The sequence below is a fragment of the Tenrec ecaudatus genome, chromosome 4 (genome assembly GCF_050624435.1).
Source record: "Tenrec ecaudatus isolate mTenEca1 chromosome 4, mTenEca1.hap1, whole genome shotgun sequence".
Classification (NCBI taxonomy): Eukaryota; Metazoa; Chordata; class Mammalia; order Afrosoricida; family Tenrecidae; genus Tenrec; species Tenrec ecaudatus.
In genome coordinates, this window is record NC_134533.1 from 111,820,688 (window position 1) to 111,835,445 (window position 14,758).

The following is a 14,758-nucleotide window of genomic DNA, read 5'->3' on the forward strand; positions in this document are numbered from 1 at the left end:
GTCGTGGCAGCACCAGATGCTTTGGCCTGTGATCTTCCTGCACCCCACTCCACCTTTCTGCATCATCCGCCTGCAGCCACCTGAGTCTGAAGTGGGTTCTGGCTAGCATCAGACCCGTGGACTTAAGTTGGACTGGGCTGGGATATAATTATTTCTTGATATAAAGCTCTTTCTTATATATTAAAAAAAAAGACTGCATATGTCACTTCACGTTTAATAACAGAACTCTCTGGACCAATTCAGACAACAGTAATTTTACAACAAACTCCTTAATTCCTACTCTCATTTTCTGTTTTAAAAAAGCTCCGGCCCTCGGCAGGGCCAGCCAGAGCTGAGGTAAAAACAGCAAGTGGGTCTTGAAGTAAGAACAGGCAGTGGGAAACAGGGAGTGAGAGGGAGCAACAGGAAAGTGGGGTGGGCCCTGACCTCCACAAGCTTGGTCTGGACAGGCTCAGCCTTGACCCCGTCTGCCCAGGAGTGGCCAGGAGTGCCCAGACTCCTGCCCCGAGGCACTTGGCCCTTCTGAGGTCTCAGGGAGAAGGCAGCACTGGGCATACCTGAGTGTTTCACTCCCTGCCGCCCGCTTCTCTGCAGCTCTGCTCTCTCCTTCCTGCACATCCCTCAGCATCCAACCCGGTCCCCGGAGCTCCTCTCTCAGCCGCCCTGGGGAGCCAGCAAACCCACCCACCACCCTCCAGTCACTTCTGACTCCTGGAGGGGAGAGTGGGAACTGCCCCGGTGGGTCTCTGCAGGAGCAGATAGCCTCATCTTTCGCCCTCAGTGCAGCTGGTGGTTTCAAACAGCTGACCTTGTGCTTAGTAGCCCAACACATAACCCATACACCACCAGGGCTTCTTTCTGGTGAGAAAGAGGGACTGAAACAGAGCCTGTGGCCGAGTGTCCAGCCTGTGGGTGATGACTGTCTCTCTGTGGCCTGGTAGCAGCAAGTCCACACACACCTCCTGCATCCTGATGCTGCGGCCTCTCTTCCATCTAGTGGGCCTGCAGAAGGAAACCCAGGATACATGAGGCTGATACTCAGGGAGATAGGAGGGGACAGGGCAGATGGGGGGCAGGGGGTGTAAATATAGAGGGGGCTGATTCACAGTCTGTCTGGGCGCCACGTTTACCTTGATTTCCCTCTCTGTCAAACGGGGCTAAAAGATCTGCTCCTCTAGGTGGGACGCAGAGAACGGGAAGAGAGAGCATACGGATGAGTCCTTTATCCCCATATATTAAGAAGCTGGGTTTCTGGGGTGCAGGGAGGCCTTCACCCTTGTGAGTTGGAGGTGAGTCCCAATCACATTCTCATAATTCATATTGTTCCCCACTATATTCTCCTGTAATAGTGCTCCCTTCCAGTTACCTCTTCCGAGCACATGGCTAATTGCTATGCAGCGGGCAGCTTTAGCTACAGGAGCAGACGCATGCTATTGCTCTCTCGGCTCTGAGGACAGCCACTCCCCTTCCCTGCCCCCAGCACTGGCGTTAGGTGACTCCTCCAATATACTCAGGGACCTTTAGGGTTAGGGTACAGTCGGCTTTGTTACGTATGTTGTTACCTGTAATTAGCAGCGCTTGCATGCCCCCTGAGTGTATATAAGCCTTGGTTGGAAATAAATTCTCTCTGCCTGGATCTGACTCTTGAAGTCATGATGGTCCTGGAGGTGAGGACTTGCCTGCCTTCTCTTGTCTGATGTCTCTTTAATTTTACCTCTCAATTACACAACCACATCTGGGACCCATTCGATTGTGGGGACTGGTACCCCACACCGCTAGTTTTTCATCGGGTCTGGGTGAGATGATAGATGCACACGTCCCCAATAAACTCAAAGGTGTATTGCCTAGAACCCCCTTGTCACCTCCATGCCCACTTTGACAAATATATACACATATGCTTTTCATTCCCAGGCCTGGCATTTGTACAAAGCACTCAGTACCAGGCGAGGTGCTGACCCGCTTCTCCTCTTGCGACCCCTCCCACTGACCAGCTGACACTGAACGGCTTCCCAGTGTCAGATTCCCAATGTGGGGCCAGAATGGATTCGGGGTTGAGCCCAAAGCACTCAGTGCTCAACTCCTTCCCTTGCCGTAGGGCAGGCGGCCCTCAGCACTCCCCCCCCTCAGGCACCCCCACTGGGTGAATGGTGGCCCGTGAACGGACACATGACCAGCATGTGTGCATCACTCACTGGAAGCCTCCCCTGTGCTGAGCTTTTCACAGAGCTTGCCCTGCTTCAGCATGTAAGGCAGCCATGACCCAGGAAGGGTCTACCCCTTCCAGGGAATGTTTCAACTCATTGAAATCCAATGGGTCACTTTTAGAAGCTCCTCCGCCCACTCTGAGGAGCCTCCCTCCTTGGTCCCCTCCCCAGCCCCCAGCTGGTTCCAGTCCATAGGTGCAGCGGGTCATTCTAAACCCCTCTGCCCGCCCTGGTACCCCCAGCTCACCTGTGCAGTGTCATGGATCCAGTCCAGGAAGGCGGCTACCTTGGCATAGACTCCAGGGTGGTTGGGCTCAGCACAGCCACGGCCCCAGCTGACCACCCCCACCAGGTGCCATGTGCCCCCATCCGGACACACCAGGGGGCCCCCGCTGTCCCCCTGGGGGTTGCAAAGGAAGCGCACGTTAGCCCCTCCCCATGCAAGAGCATCAGGTCTCCACAAGGGCCGGGGGAACCTGGACACCCCTTCCTGGCTGCCTCCTATCTGGATACCTGCTTGCCTGACCCTGTATCAACCCCTCGGGTGCCCTGCTGGCACTGTGGCTTAAGCCTTGGGCTGCCCACTGCAAGAGGTTCAAACTCACTCACTACTACTACTAGATGAGGCTGTCTGCCCCCACAACGTTTTCTACTCTTGAGAGAACTGGTAGACCCCAAGCAGACCTGGTCCCAGAGGCTCCCTATGAGTCAGAGTCAAGCCAATGGCAGTAAGTAGGTGAATGTAAACCCTCAGGGACTGCCCCCTCCTCTTTGAGTGACTGTCTCACATCGACATACTCAGGCCAGGGTGACCAGCTGCAGTAGACCCCGCTCTCCCCCCCCCCAAGGGTCCCTGGCAGGGTGGCCGCACCTGGCAGGCATCTGCCCTTCCATCCAGGTAGCCAGCGCACAGCATGCGGGGAGTGAGTGCCCCGCTGTACATGCAGGAGCTGTTACAGAGCTGGGTGCTGACCAGGGGCACCATTGTGTCTTGGAGTGTGTCAGAACTGTGTACTACAGGGACACGGACAAGCAAGGGCTTCAGAGACCCACAGTGGGAGCTCGGACCCTGGGCAAGGAGGCAGGGGTCTAATCAGATGTGGGGGTTGGGAACAGAAAGAGGAGGAGTTGGACTCACAGGCTCCCCAAATGCTGAGGGCAGAACAAGCCTGGGGCAAGGACAGGGAGAGTCAAGGGACCGAGGTTTGGGGAGACTTGGCCCATCCAGGGAAGACAGGGTCTCAGGCCTGGCCAAGAACAGTGTCAGGGGAGGGGAGGGAGCCTCAGCCTGAGGAAGAATGTTTCCTCCACCCCACACACCACCCTCTTGCATGGAGGGCCCCGGAGCTCACGCACTATGGCTGGGGTCGGTGTGGCCCCAGCCCGACACCCAGCAGTCTGAGCCCCTTGGGAAGTGCTGCTCCTTGGCTGGCAGGCACACGGCGCCTACGGTGTCTGTGGAGAAGCAGGAGGAAACCCAGCGGGTTGGCTTTAGAAGCTCCGAGAAAGAGGTCCTTGACCCACTCAGGCTCAGCTTCCATCCCCCAGAGCCTGGACCAGAGGACACAGGCCTGGCACATCGCCACCCCCCCCCACTCCCCATTGCTCCTCCACAGCCCCACGGTCTGCCATCATGGGCTGGGACCTCCATCCACTGGGCAAGTCGTGCACTGAACCACTTAGGGGGCACCATTCTCCCAGAGGACCCCAGGTACACGAGAGTGGATGTGGACAGAGCATCAGTGGTCCGCTCACATACACAACAGCCTAACACAGTCCTACAGGAGGGGGGCTGGAGGTGGAAGGAGATTCCTCCTGGGCACGGGTGCCTGACTTCTAATGACACCCTGTGTGGGAATCTCCCCAAGGTGTTGGATTTTTCTTGGCAGTGTTTCCAAATAGGTGTGACTTGTCTCACCAATAGAGCCCGAGCCTGCAATGAAATAAATACTGATTCACATGTTCCTTTCCCAATTCCCTTTCACTCTCTCACAGCGTCTAGAGAGAAGGCGGCCTCCCTGAGACCCTGAGCCTCCTGCCTGAAGGGGGGCCCGAGAGCAGCCCAGGCCCTGCCCCGGATGGAGCTAGAACTTCGCCACTGTTCCGCTTTCATGTGTTGTATGTCTGCAGTTACTATCGATTCATTGTCCGTCGCAGAGGTTCTCTGAATAGGTAGAATCCAAAGTTTCCCTTGTGATTCTATCTAAAGGCATTTTTTAAGGTTAGCTGTTTACAAAGCATACCGATAGGATAAATTATTTGACTAGAGTATGACTGGGAAACCTCAGGCTATAAGCGGCAAGGGAGAGGGGAATACTGAGTGTATGTATGTGTGGGTGAGAGTGTGTGCGTGCTGTGTGTGTGTGGGTGCATCTATGTGAGCCTGTGTGTATGTGAGTGAACGTGTGTGAGTGTATGTTGGTATAAATTTCAGTGTGTGTGCGTGCATGGTGTCAGTGTGTGTGTACGTGCGTGCATGTGTGTATGTGAGTACACGTGTGTGCGTGTGAGTGTGTGTCAGTGCCTATGTGTGTTTGTGGATGTGTCTGGTCTGTATGTGGGGTATGCCTTTGTGTGAAGGCGTGAGTCATAGTCTGTGCATGGGTGAAGCATGCGGCATGTGTCCATGAGCGTGCGTGATGTGCGTCTGCGGGGAGTGCACGTTGGCGGGCAGGGTGGCTGCTGGGTTTGCGCTGCACTGGCAAGGGCTAGCCGACGAGCACTGGCCCTGGAGTCAGCGCAGCAGGCTGGAGAGCTGCAGGCTGCATGACCTGACAGAATAGCTTCCCACCCTCGGCTGCGGCGTCCGGATCTGCAGGTCCTGCTCGATCTGCCTGCCGGGCATTTTTGAAAATGAAATGGTGGTGGTCCATAAAAATGACCAGGAATGGGGCCAGGCTGGGAGAGGTGGGGGCGGGCTGTCTGCTGCAAACGCTGCAACTGTGAAGGTTGGTGTGGGAGCCCCATGCCAAGCCCGGGTACAGTTCAGCGTGATAAGCCCAGGAGCTGTGGTCTCCCGAGAAGCCCGATCACAGGGAGTTCCGTGCTCGCAGGGGCAGGAGGGGTCCTTCGAAAGCCCCTGCCCTCTCTTCCCACCCAGGTCTGCATCTCTCCCGCTAGAGCCCCAGCCTCACCGGAGAAGTTGAGCGGGGACCGCAGCCGCAGGAGGGCGATGTCGTAGTCATGGTTCTGGGAGCTGTAGAGTGGGTGCGGGATGACCCTCTCCACGACAGCACCCTGGTGTGGCCTGGCTGCGCTGTGGCTGACCAGCCCCGCATGCACTCGCCAGCTGGACAGACGGGACAGTCTGAAACTGGACACGGGTGCCCGCTGAGACCGGGGAGGGCTAAGCCACAGGGGGTCAAAGGCAGGGAGGCAGCGGGCAGGGGACGCGCCTAGAGAGGCTGCTTGTGGGGGTTCTGTCACTAGGTGGGGATCTTCCCGGGACACGAGGGAACTTCAGAAGGGTCGTGGACAAATTCCATGGTCTTTTCGCTCCATTTCTCCAGTCCCATCCTACAGGAACTTCGCCTGGAAGCACCTGCAGTGAGTGCTCTCTAAATGCTCGGTCTGACGTAAAGCTCGGTCTGACGTACAGGGAAGCAAGTTGCTCTGAAAGACTTTAAGAGCCTACGTTTCCAGTGCCTGCTCTAGGCCCTGGAGAGAGCAGTGGGGAAACTGACCCAGGGGTCAATAGCAAGCAACACTGAGAGCCCCCTGCTGCCCTGGAGCTTCTGATCTGAAGGAGAGGGATGGTTCAACAAGTCATTTCATGGGAGAGGATTTAATCAGTGAGGAGACCCGAGCGAGCACATCTCTTAAAAGATGTAAAACTGGACTAACACAAGGTACCAAGCTTTGTGGCCTGTGGATGTTCCAGTGCCACACACAGAGAACTTCACAAATGACATGCATGCCCACCAAGAGCAGACCCCTGGACGAAGCCACACCAGAAGGTGAGTCGGCCTTCTCCCCGCCCCCCAGCCCCCCCACCCCCCCGGGGACTTGCCTGTGTATGCAGTGTGCAGCAGTCACCACCCACTGGGGGGCTAGCACAGAGCCCCCGCATGTGTGCCGGGAGCCTAGGACCACGCTGACCTGCCACGGCCAGCGCCCAGGAGCCACGGGCTGCCCACCCACTATCCTGGAGGCCAGTGGCCGTGCCCCACACTCTGCCAACAGAGAAGGATGGAAACAAAGCAGAGAGGGGGGGAGGTGGGGATCAGCACAGTCCTCTCAGGAACCATGGCCCAAGGCCAAGACCCCCAAAAGCCAGGTGGGCGGCTCTAGCTTGTTATCTGGGGTCCCAGGCATGGGAATCTGGAGGGCAGAGATGTAAGTCATTTACGTGATACCCACAGCTGTCTGTCCCATCGGGCTGTGCGCTCTGCACTGTCCACGTAGCTCCCGTGTCTAACACGGTGCCTGACCACTAACTCGGACAGATATTGACACAGAGTGTCCCCACGGGACGGAGAACTGCCCCTGTGGTTTCCGAGACTGTAACCCTCTACGGGAATAGTAAGCCACACCTTTCACCAAAGAATAGGAGGCCACTGGTTCCCAGCACGGGTGAACAGTCTTGGAAACGCAAAAAGATAGTTCTCCTGTGGGTGGAATTGACCCGAGAGCAGTGGGCGTGGTCAGTGGTCAGAGGGCTTCTCTGAGTGGCATCCACTCCATGGCCGGAGCTGAAGGAGGCCTGGTGACTCAGGCAGTTGAGTGTTCTGCTGCTGACAAAGCTCAGAGCCCAGGATCAGCTCCAGAGGCCCTAGGTGATGGCCCAGAGATGCCTGCGAGCAGTCCCACCTGACAACCAGGGTCCCTGGGAGTAGAAACCAACCCCGAACAATGACAGGCTACCATGAAGCTGTAACGGGCTACTCAACACCCAGCCATAACATCACCTTTGACTGGAGCTTTTCCAGAAGAAAGCAAGTGATGGTGAGAGGCCATCGCTTCAGCCCTGACCAGTGGCTGAGGGGGAGACATGGCTTAGGCGGGTTGGGTAAACATTGGACTGCTAACCCCAAGGTCAACAGGTCAAACCTACCAAGCCACTCCTCGGGAGAAAGTTCGGACAATCTGCTCTCTGAAATAGGGTCACTGTGAGTCAGAATCTGTTCCTTGGTAGTGGGTTAGCTTTGATGTCTGGGAGAAGGGGCTGAGCAGGTAGATGGGGATTGGGCAGTACACCCCAACCCAGGCACGGCTGAGCTTCACAAGGGCTCCCCCCTCAGTCCAGGGCAGGGTTCCCACTAGCCCCTTCCTGGGCCAAGACATGACTCACCAGAGCACTTGAGGGAAACAACCTGGCCAGAAGTGCAATTGCTCCTGCAAAACAGAGTACCAGCAAGAAGCTGGGCAGGGCCCAACATAAGACAACCCCTCTCCCCTCGCCCCACCCCTCCCAAGGCATGAAGAGCAGGAGCAGTTGGTCCCGGGCGAGGAGATTGAGCCTTTCCCTAATAGTCATGGCCTGAAGAAATCCACCATTTTCTCCTGCCCCTCTCCACTCCGTTCCACCCACCTCACTCCTACCCCCACCCAATGCCCCTTGTCATCTCCTCACAAGTTTCTATCCGAGAGGTAAGAACAGGACTGCGCAGTGCTTGAAGGGCAATTTGTACAGAACCCATATTTACAAGCCGAGCGTTTATAAAAGAGGAGCGCATAGGTCCCCCCATTGCGCCTGAGCCAGTGAGTGTGTGCTGTAGGTGGGGAGGAGGGGAAGCAGCTCACTAACCTACCCACACACCTTCGAGTGAGTGCAGGGATGAGCTGGGCTCGCAGCCCACACTTCTTCCCAGAAGCACTCTACTCTCTGTCCCCAGCCCGCCACTCTCCTGAGAGACTAGAAGGAGCCACAGTAGGAGAGACTGGGTGGGGACAGTATTTCATCTGGACACAGAAACCTGCTTTCAAGACTTGGTCTGGCCGGTTGTTAATTGGTGGATTTTTAGGGGGGTGTATAAGGCCCTGTATCTCCCGGGTCCTTCACTTCCCCCACCTACAACGTGGGGAGGACGGTTTTGATGTCAACTCCTGACAATAATAACCAGCCCTGCATGCCTTGCGGGAGGTCCGTCAGACCGTGTGAGCCGAGTGTCGCCTGACCGGTGCACGTTCTTCCTCGTCATCCTCTTGTACAGCCAATGTTCCCCCCACCCCACTCCCACACACGCCCCTAACCGCCTCAGAACGGCTGTCTACCTGGGCTGCCACGCCTCCTCCAGCAGGACCCCCGGTGCAGGAGAGAGCTGAGCAAACGCCTGGGAGCTGCTGAGCTTGATGTCAGACAGGTTCACGCCCTTGTGGTGAGTGAGTCTGGGCAGAAGGCGGGGGGGGGGGGCACAGAGGGACAGGAGCACATTGGCTTGAGTGGCAGGGTTCGGTACAGTGACCAAGCAGAAGGGTGGAAATGGCTTCTGGGGACCTACTTGTCTTTGCTAAAGAGCCAGGGGACTCCAAGAAAGAAAAAAACACAGGTGGCTTCTTGTGGCCCCGAGGCCAGGTGATGGTCAGAAGACCACCGGCATATTGGTGACAGGTGCATCAACATCCTCCAACAGCCCAGCCCTGCCCCCCAGCCCTCCACTGTCCCCTGTGCCCACATCCAGTTACCCGAGGTGCCCAAGGCTCCGGCAGACCGTCTTCCCCAGGGCCAAGCTCCAGCCCTCTTGGCACACCAGGAGCCAGGCAGGCCAGGCCCTCACCCGCACTTCCAACAAGAAGTCTTCAGTGGTTATCCTGAAAGACACTGAAACCACAGCGTGACAACCCCGGCCCATCTACTGCCGGGAGAGGCCGTGTAGCGTCCAGAGGCAGGAAGAGCTCGGCTGACCCCCAGCATGTCAGGTCGCCTGAGAGCAAACTCACTCTTGTGTGTGTGTTGCATCTTGGTTTTGTGCTCTAACCAACCAAGTGCTTCTGTCAAGCGTGCTCTGCCGCCGGGCATCAGGGCAGGAGCACCACCCTCCTCCCTGCAGAGGGGAAACGTGGGCACCAGTGGCAGGTGTCTAGCCCAAGAGCACAGAATGAGGACGGGATAGACCTCAAGTCTCCTGATTTCCAATCGTGTTCTAAACGGAGTAGCCATTATCGCTGAGGGAGTGTCTGCTCTGTCCACATACGTAGATGAGCTCATTTCATTCTTGCAACAACGTTGTGTGGTAAATATTTGTATGTTTCCATTCTGGAGAAGGAAATTGAAGTACAAACACACAATGTGCTCAAGGCCACAGAGCTAGAAAAAGCAGACTCCGTATCTGCTGCCCTGTGAGAGGTTTTCTAACCCCCAGCCTCTGGGCAGCATTACATGCTGACCCCCAACTCCTAGCTGGAGGGATGGGCCATGGGAGGTGTGTGGAGTGATGGTCCCAGCCCTGTAAGTGGGCACAGGACAAATCCCCCTGCTGGCTGCTGGGCTACTCGTCCCCCATAGCTATTGACTCACTCGAACCCAAATGGCCAGCCCCCAGGCCTCTGGCCAGCCTGGACGCCTGGTTGTGCACCAGCTGGAGGTCAGGCAAGTCCTGCATCAACTCAGAGGCTGCACCTCGATTTCCCTCTCATGCTGGAGGAGAAAAAGACAATTGGGCAGCAACAACTGGATGGGCCTCAGTTTGGGTCCTCTTGGCCCAGCAAGGTGAAGGGGCTCCAGGCTGGGGAAGGAGGCTGGAAGCCTTGGAAGTGGGTGGCCCACCTGCTTTGGGAGGAGAAGGAAGCAGGGTGTCCTCGCTGATGGCCCCCGAGCAGTTTAGAGACATCTCCTCATCCTGCAGACTCCCTGAAGTCGGCTGAGGGGCGGCTGGCCACACATACAGCACTTGGGAGGAGAAGAACAAAGGGCGGGTCACAGGGGAGGCTGCGGAGGGGTGGGGAAGACTCTCGAAGGAGGGGCACACGGTCCAAAACAAGACTCTCTCCAGCAGAGACAAAAGCAACCAACCACCTGCAGGACAGGCATGCCCTGTCTCATTGGGAAATATTTCTAGAAAAGTGTGACCAAAGCCTCTCTGGCTGACCGAGCCAAGAGCCGACACTCCTCGGGCAGGGCTAGTGTGTTTTCTTGGTGCAGAGTCTCCCTCCCTTCCTCCTGCTGCAATGTCACCCCTGTCCCTCGCTTACTCAGGGCGCATGAGGAAGCTGCTCACACAGGTCTACATTCAGCCCCTGCCCAGCCTCCCCCAGACACTGCTTTGGTCCCTCCCCACGCCACAGAGGGGGCCCCAACACTGACCTAGAAGCCAGGAGCCGACGCCCACACCAGCCAGGAGCCCCAGGACTCCCAGGACTGCACCGCCACGCCGCACAGGGCACCAGCGCCCCGCCTGAGAGGCTGCAGGAGGGTAGAGAAAGGTCTGGGTTCTCACACTTGTCTGTCAACCAACTACACAGAGGTACCACCTTGGGGCTCAGTACCCCTCCCTGCTCCCCACTCACTTCCCTTCCCCCATCATCACTAAGTTCACAGAGCCTCGAGTCTTCCTGGAGATCATAGCTGAAAGAGAAATCTGTGCCTGGGAGTGGGCACAGATCTAGGGAGGGATGCCCAGGAAGATGGCCTTCCATGCTCAATCATTCAGGGTTGACCCTAGGAGGATCTGGGAGGAAGAGAAGCCAGGAAAATGGGAAGCTTGTTCTTTCACTCCCCAATCATTACCCTGTGATCAGTCTGGCCTACCAGGCTGCTGTTGGGTCTTAGGCTTCCATGATGGGTGTCCTGGCTCTGCTCTGAAAATCCCAGGTCCTGGGCCATCATCTGCATACTGGGCTTCCACAGGGGCTTCGTCACCCAGCATCAGGCTCTGGGAAAACAGTTGTCAAACATCAGGACCCATTCCCACATCAAGTCTTGCAGAGGGAAACCACCGAAATATGTTTCCCACGCTCTAAGGTGAAGTTCCCATTCTCTAACCTTGGCCATGCCTCATGGTCACTTATTGGCCTTTATTCATCTTGAGGACTCTCCAGACCCACCTCTGTTCTCCTGGAAACCCTAAGCCCACTCACCTCACTGTCCCCCAGCTGGAAAGTGTCAGAGCAAAGACCTGATATAGATTTGGTCAACTCCAAAGTCCTGTGCAGGCAGCATTTACCTGGGCCACCGATGCCCCTACTGAGGCCTCCAGAGCCCACCCTCCTTCAGTCCTTCCTCCCTATCGCAGAGGAACAATAACTTTCTCTCTTACATCCAGCCACCCATTCATTTGCTCAGAAAAAACAATTGGACCAGTTGCATAAGAATGTGGAATCCATCAAACAATATCATTAATATCACATATAAATAAAATCTTGCTGGAGATCATTAAAAATGGTTACAACCATACATAAACAAAGGAACTTTTAAAAAAAACCAAGCCAGATGGATCTTGGCTGAAAGCAGAGAATACCAGAAAGACATTAATCTATGTTTTATTGATTCTACAAAAGCGTTTGACTGAGTATCTCATAACAAATTGTGAAGAGTGTTGCCAAGAAAGGGAATTTCCTATCATTTAATTGTGCTCATGTGAAATTTGTGCATTGACCAAGAAGTTGGCATGTGAACAGCACACGGGGATATTAAAAAAATATCTCAAACTCATTGCTATCCAGTAGAAGGCAATTCATAGCAACCCAGTAGAATTGCCCCTGTGGATTTCCAAGACTGTAACTTTTTACAGGGTTAGAAAACCTCATCTTTCTCGTGAGGAATGACTGTTGGTTTTTCCTTGTCAACCTTGCGGTTAGCAGCCCAGGCCCAATCACTAGGCCACCAGGGCTCCTCGTGGTGTAAGACGGATCAGGGCCCTGTTCTTTCACTTAACTTATTGGATCCGTGTGCTGAGCAAGTGGTCAGAGATACTGGACCTTGGCACCAGGACTGGAAGAAGGCTCACCAACAATCTGCAATGCGCAGGTGACACAATCTTGCTGGCTGAAAAAGAAGAGAACTTAAAGCACTCGACGGCTGTGTGCAGCCTTCTGTAGGGGTTACATCTCAGTGGAAAGAAAACAAAACTCCCCTTGTGTGAGTCTGGCTACTTTAGAGAAACAAATCCACAGAAACTCATGTGTGAGAGAGTTTTATATACAGGTTGAGTGTGCATCAAAAAAAATCCCAACCCAGTGCTGCCCAAGCCCACAAGTCCAACATTAACCCATATGTCCGACACCAATCCACAAAGTCCTCTTCCATCTCACAAAACAGACGCAATGACACCGACTGCAGGAGGAAAGCTGAGTCAGTGAATATGTAAACATCTCAGCGCTGGCAGGGGTCTCCACACGGCTGCTCCAGCACCCAGGGCTGGATCGGGGTAGGTCTATGCAGCTTCTCCTCAAGGATGTCTTGCAGGAAGTGAGCCTTGTCAACTGAAGCTGGGAACTGGCTAAGGCAGCTGCACCCTGTTCCGACCATCACAAAGCGAGAGACCCGAGAATTCGAAAGGCGAGGCTCATGGAGCCATTTATCCCTCCACCTTTCAATTAACTCCACATGTGTTGATCAGCCAAGTTGGCACAATAAACTAACTATATCACTCCTCAACTGGATCCATAGACAACCTCATGATAAATGATTGAAATTGTCCAGGATTGCATTTTGCTTGGATTCACAAGCAATGCCATGGATTAACAGTCGAGAAATCAAGCAGCATATACTGCACTGGGCTGACCGGCAGCACAAAACCTTTTGAAAGTGTTCAAGAGCAAAGATGGTACTTTGGTTGGTTTTTTGTTGTTGTTGGCAGGGGATTGTTTGTTTACTTTATTACATTTCTATTGGGATATACTTCACATACACAGTTTAAAATTCAATTATATTAGGAGGATTTGTACAATCAACTTCAGAATATTTCCTTCTTGTACTCATTGTTAGCTTCCCACATCCCCATCCTCCCAGCCATGCCCCTAGGTCATTATCAATCCAGTGATTATTTCTACGCATCTACCCATGCTTGGCCTCACATATGGAAAAACATAAGAAATACCATCAGGAAGCAAACAAACAGACTCAGCAACAATGATTGGACAAAACACAGAGAAACCTCATTCAAAAAGAAAGCATAAAATATAAAAAAGTGCAACAACCCTAAAATGGGCCCAAAGGGAAATCAAATGCTCAGGTACTGCATTTTAACCAAACTCCGGTACTCTGCCCAATCAACTTGATAATGCTCTCTGCCTGCTGGCAAGGATATTCATGTGCCTGGACTATGCTCAGAGGGGTCCCCTGTGGGGACGCTGCAAGGGGATTTCGAGCTTCCTCTGGCAACCCCCCCCCCCACCTTTTGCAAGCCAGGTGTTCTCAGTTTAAGCTCTGATGCCATCCCCTCTTCTGATCTGGCTTTTGTTATTTACAACCCTTGAATCCCACAGGGTAGGGTGCTTCTTTGATACAGACTTGCTAGATGCCTCCTACAGATGGCTGTTTGCTTGAAGACAAGCCTTTAGGACCCCAGATGCTATTCTTTCTGATAGCTGGGCACCATCTGGTGTCTTCACTACAGCATCTTCAGATGTCAAAGGTGCACCTGAGCCAACCACGGTGTTTTCAACTGTGCCATAGACATGTGGAAGCTGAACAAGGAGAGGGGAAGAAGGGATTGACGAGGCCATGGATGTCCCGAGGAATGAACAAGTTTGTCTCGGAAGAAATACCGTTAGAATGCAACTTAGAAGGGAGGATCCTAAGATTCCATCTCGTGTGTTTTGGTGGCGTCCTCAGGAGGGGCCAGCCCCTAGAGAGGGACCCTGTGCTTTGTAGAGGGTAAGACCGAAAAAGGAAGACCCTTGACCAGATGGGTTGCCGCAGTGGCTGCAACATGGGGCTCAAGCATGGCATTGACTGTGGGGCTGGCGCGGGGCTGGGCAATGGGTGTTCCACTCTGGTGAACTCCTGTACCGACCCAGAACACATACTACGAGTCGGAACTCACGGGACAGTCCCAATAGCAGCAAAAGCACAAGCTACAATGGTGAAGGAAGTTCAAGGCTTAACAACTTGGACCCCAAGATCAAAGAATGTAATCTAACCCTAGAACAGGTCATATGAGCAAAGCAGAACAGGTTAAAGACCAGAAGAAGAGTTCTGTTAAGCATGCAAATGAAGGAGAGGTTATATCTAACTAGGGAGATGCAGGAAGGTTTCCTAGAAGGAAGCAGCCTCTGACATCAGCCCTTATTAAGGACTACTGTTGGACAGACATATATCAGCACTGGGTATTCTGGGCAAAAAGGATAGACTAGACTAAGGTATAGGAGTGAAACATAATTCATTATTCTGCCTAAAGTTTGTGAGCCATAATGAAAAGTAATGAAAAATAAGATGTTGGAAAAACCACTTACCTAGCAGTTCAAGACTGACTCCGATGGTTGGACAACTCAAGCTATCTCTCTCTTCAAACTTCATTTATAAGTGCTATCATTTATAAGAGAAAACTGATAGCTCCTACTTCCCAGGGAGCACTCTCCCTCCGCTCATGTCGTAAATTCTCTCCATGATTCCTCCATGCCAGAGACACAGGGGCGTCTCTCCGAGTCAACTCTGAGCAAGTTAACCAATCATG

The 14,758-nt window shown here is 54.0% G+C and overlaps 1 protein-coding gene across 1 annotated transcript; it reads right to left on the reverse strand.

Annotated features, from left to right (window-relative positions):
* Positions 1–212: 212 nt before the first annotated feature.
* On the reverse strand, positions 213–11,133 carry TMPRSS5 (transmembrane serine protease 5). The gene is made up of 13 exons (XM_075547821.1): positions 11,125–11,133; positions 10,891–11,014; positions 10,447–10,545; positions 9,910–10,032; positions 8,829–8,964; positions 8,418–8,531; positions 7,495–7,538; positions 6,214–6,376; positions 5,339–5,517; positions 3,561–3,659; positions 3,076–3,218; positions 2,452–2,604; positions 213–1,002 (listed from the first exon to the last, which is right to left on the reverse strand). Exons 1-13 carry the CDS (start codon positions 11,131–11,133, stop codon positions 994–996), a joined length of 1,395 nt encoding a protein of 464 aa, XP_075403936.1. The 3' UTR covers positions 213–993.
* Positions 11,134–14,758: the final 3,625 nt, after the last annotated feature.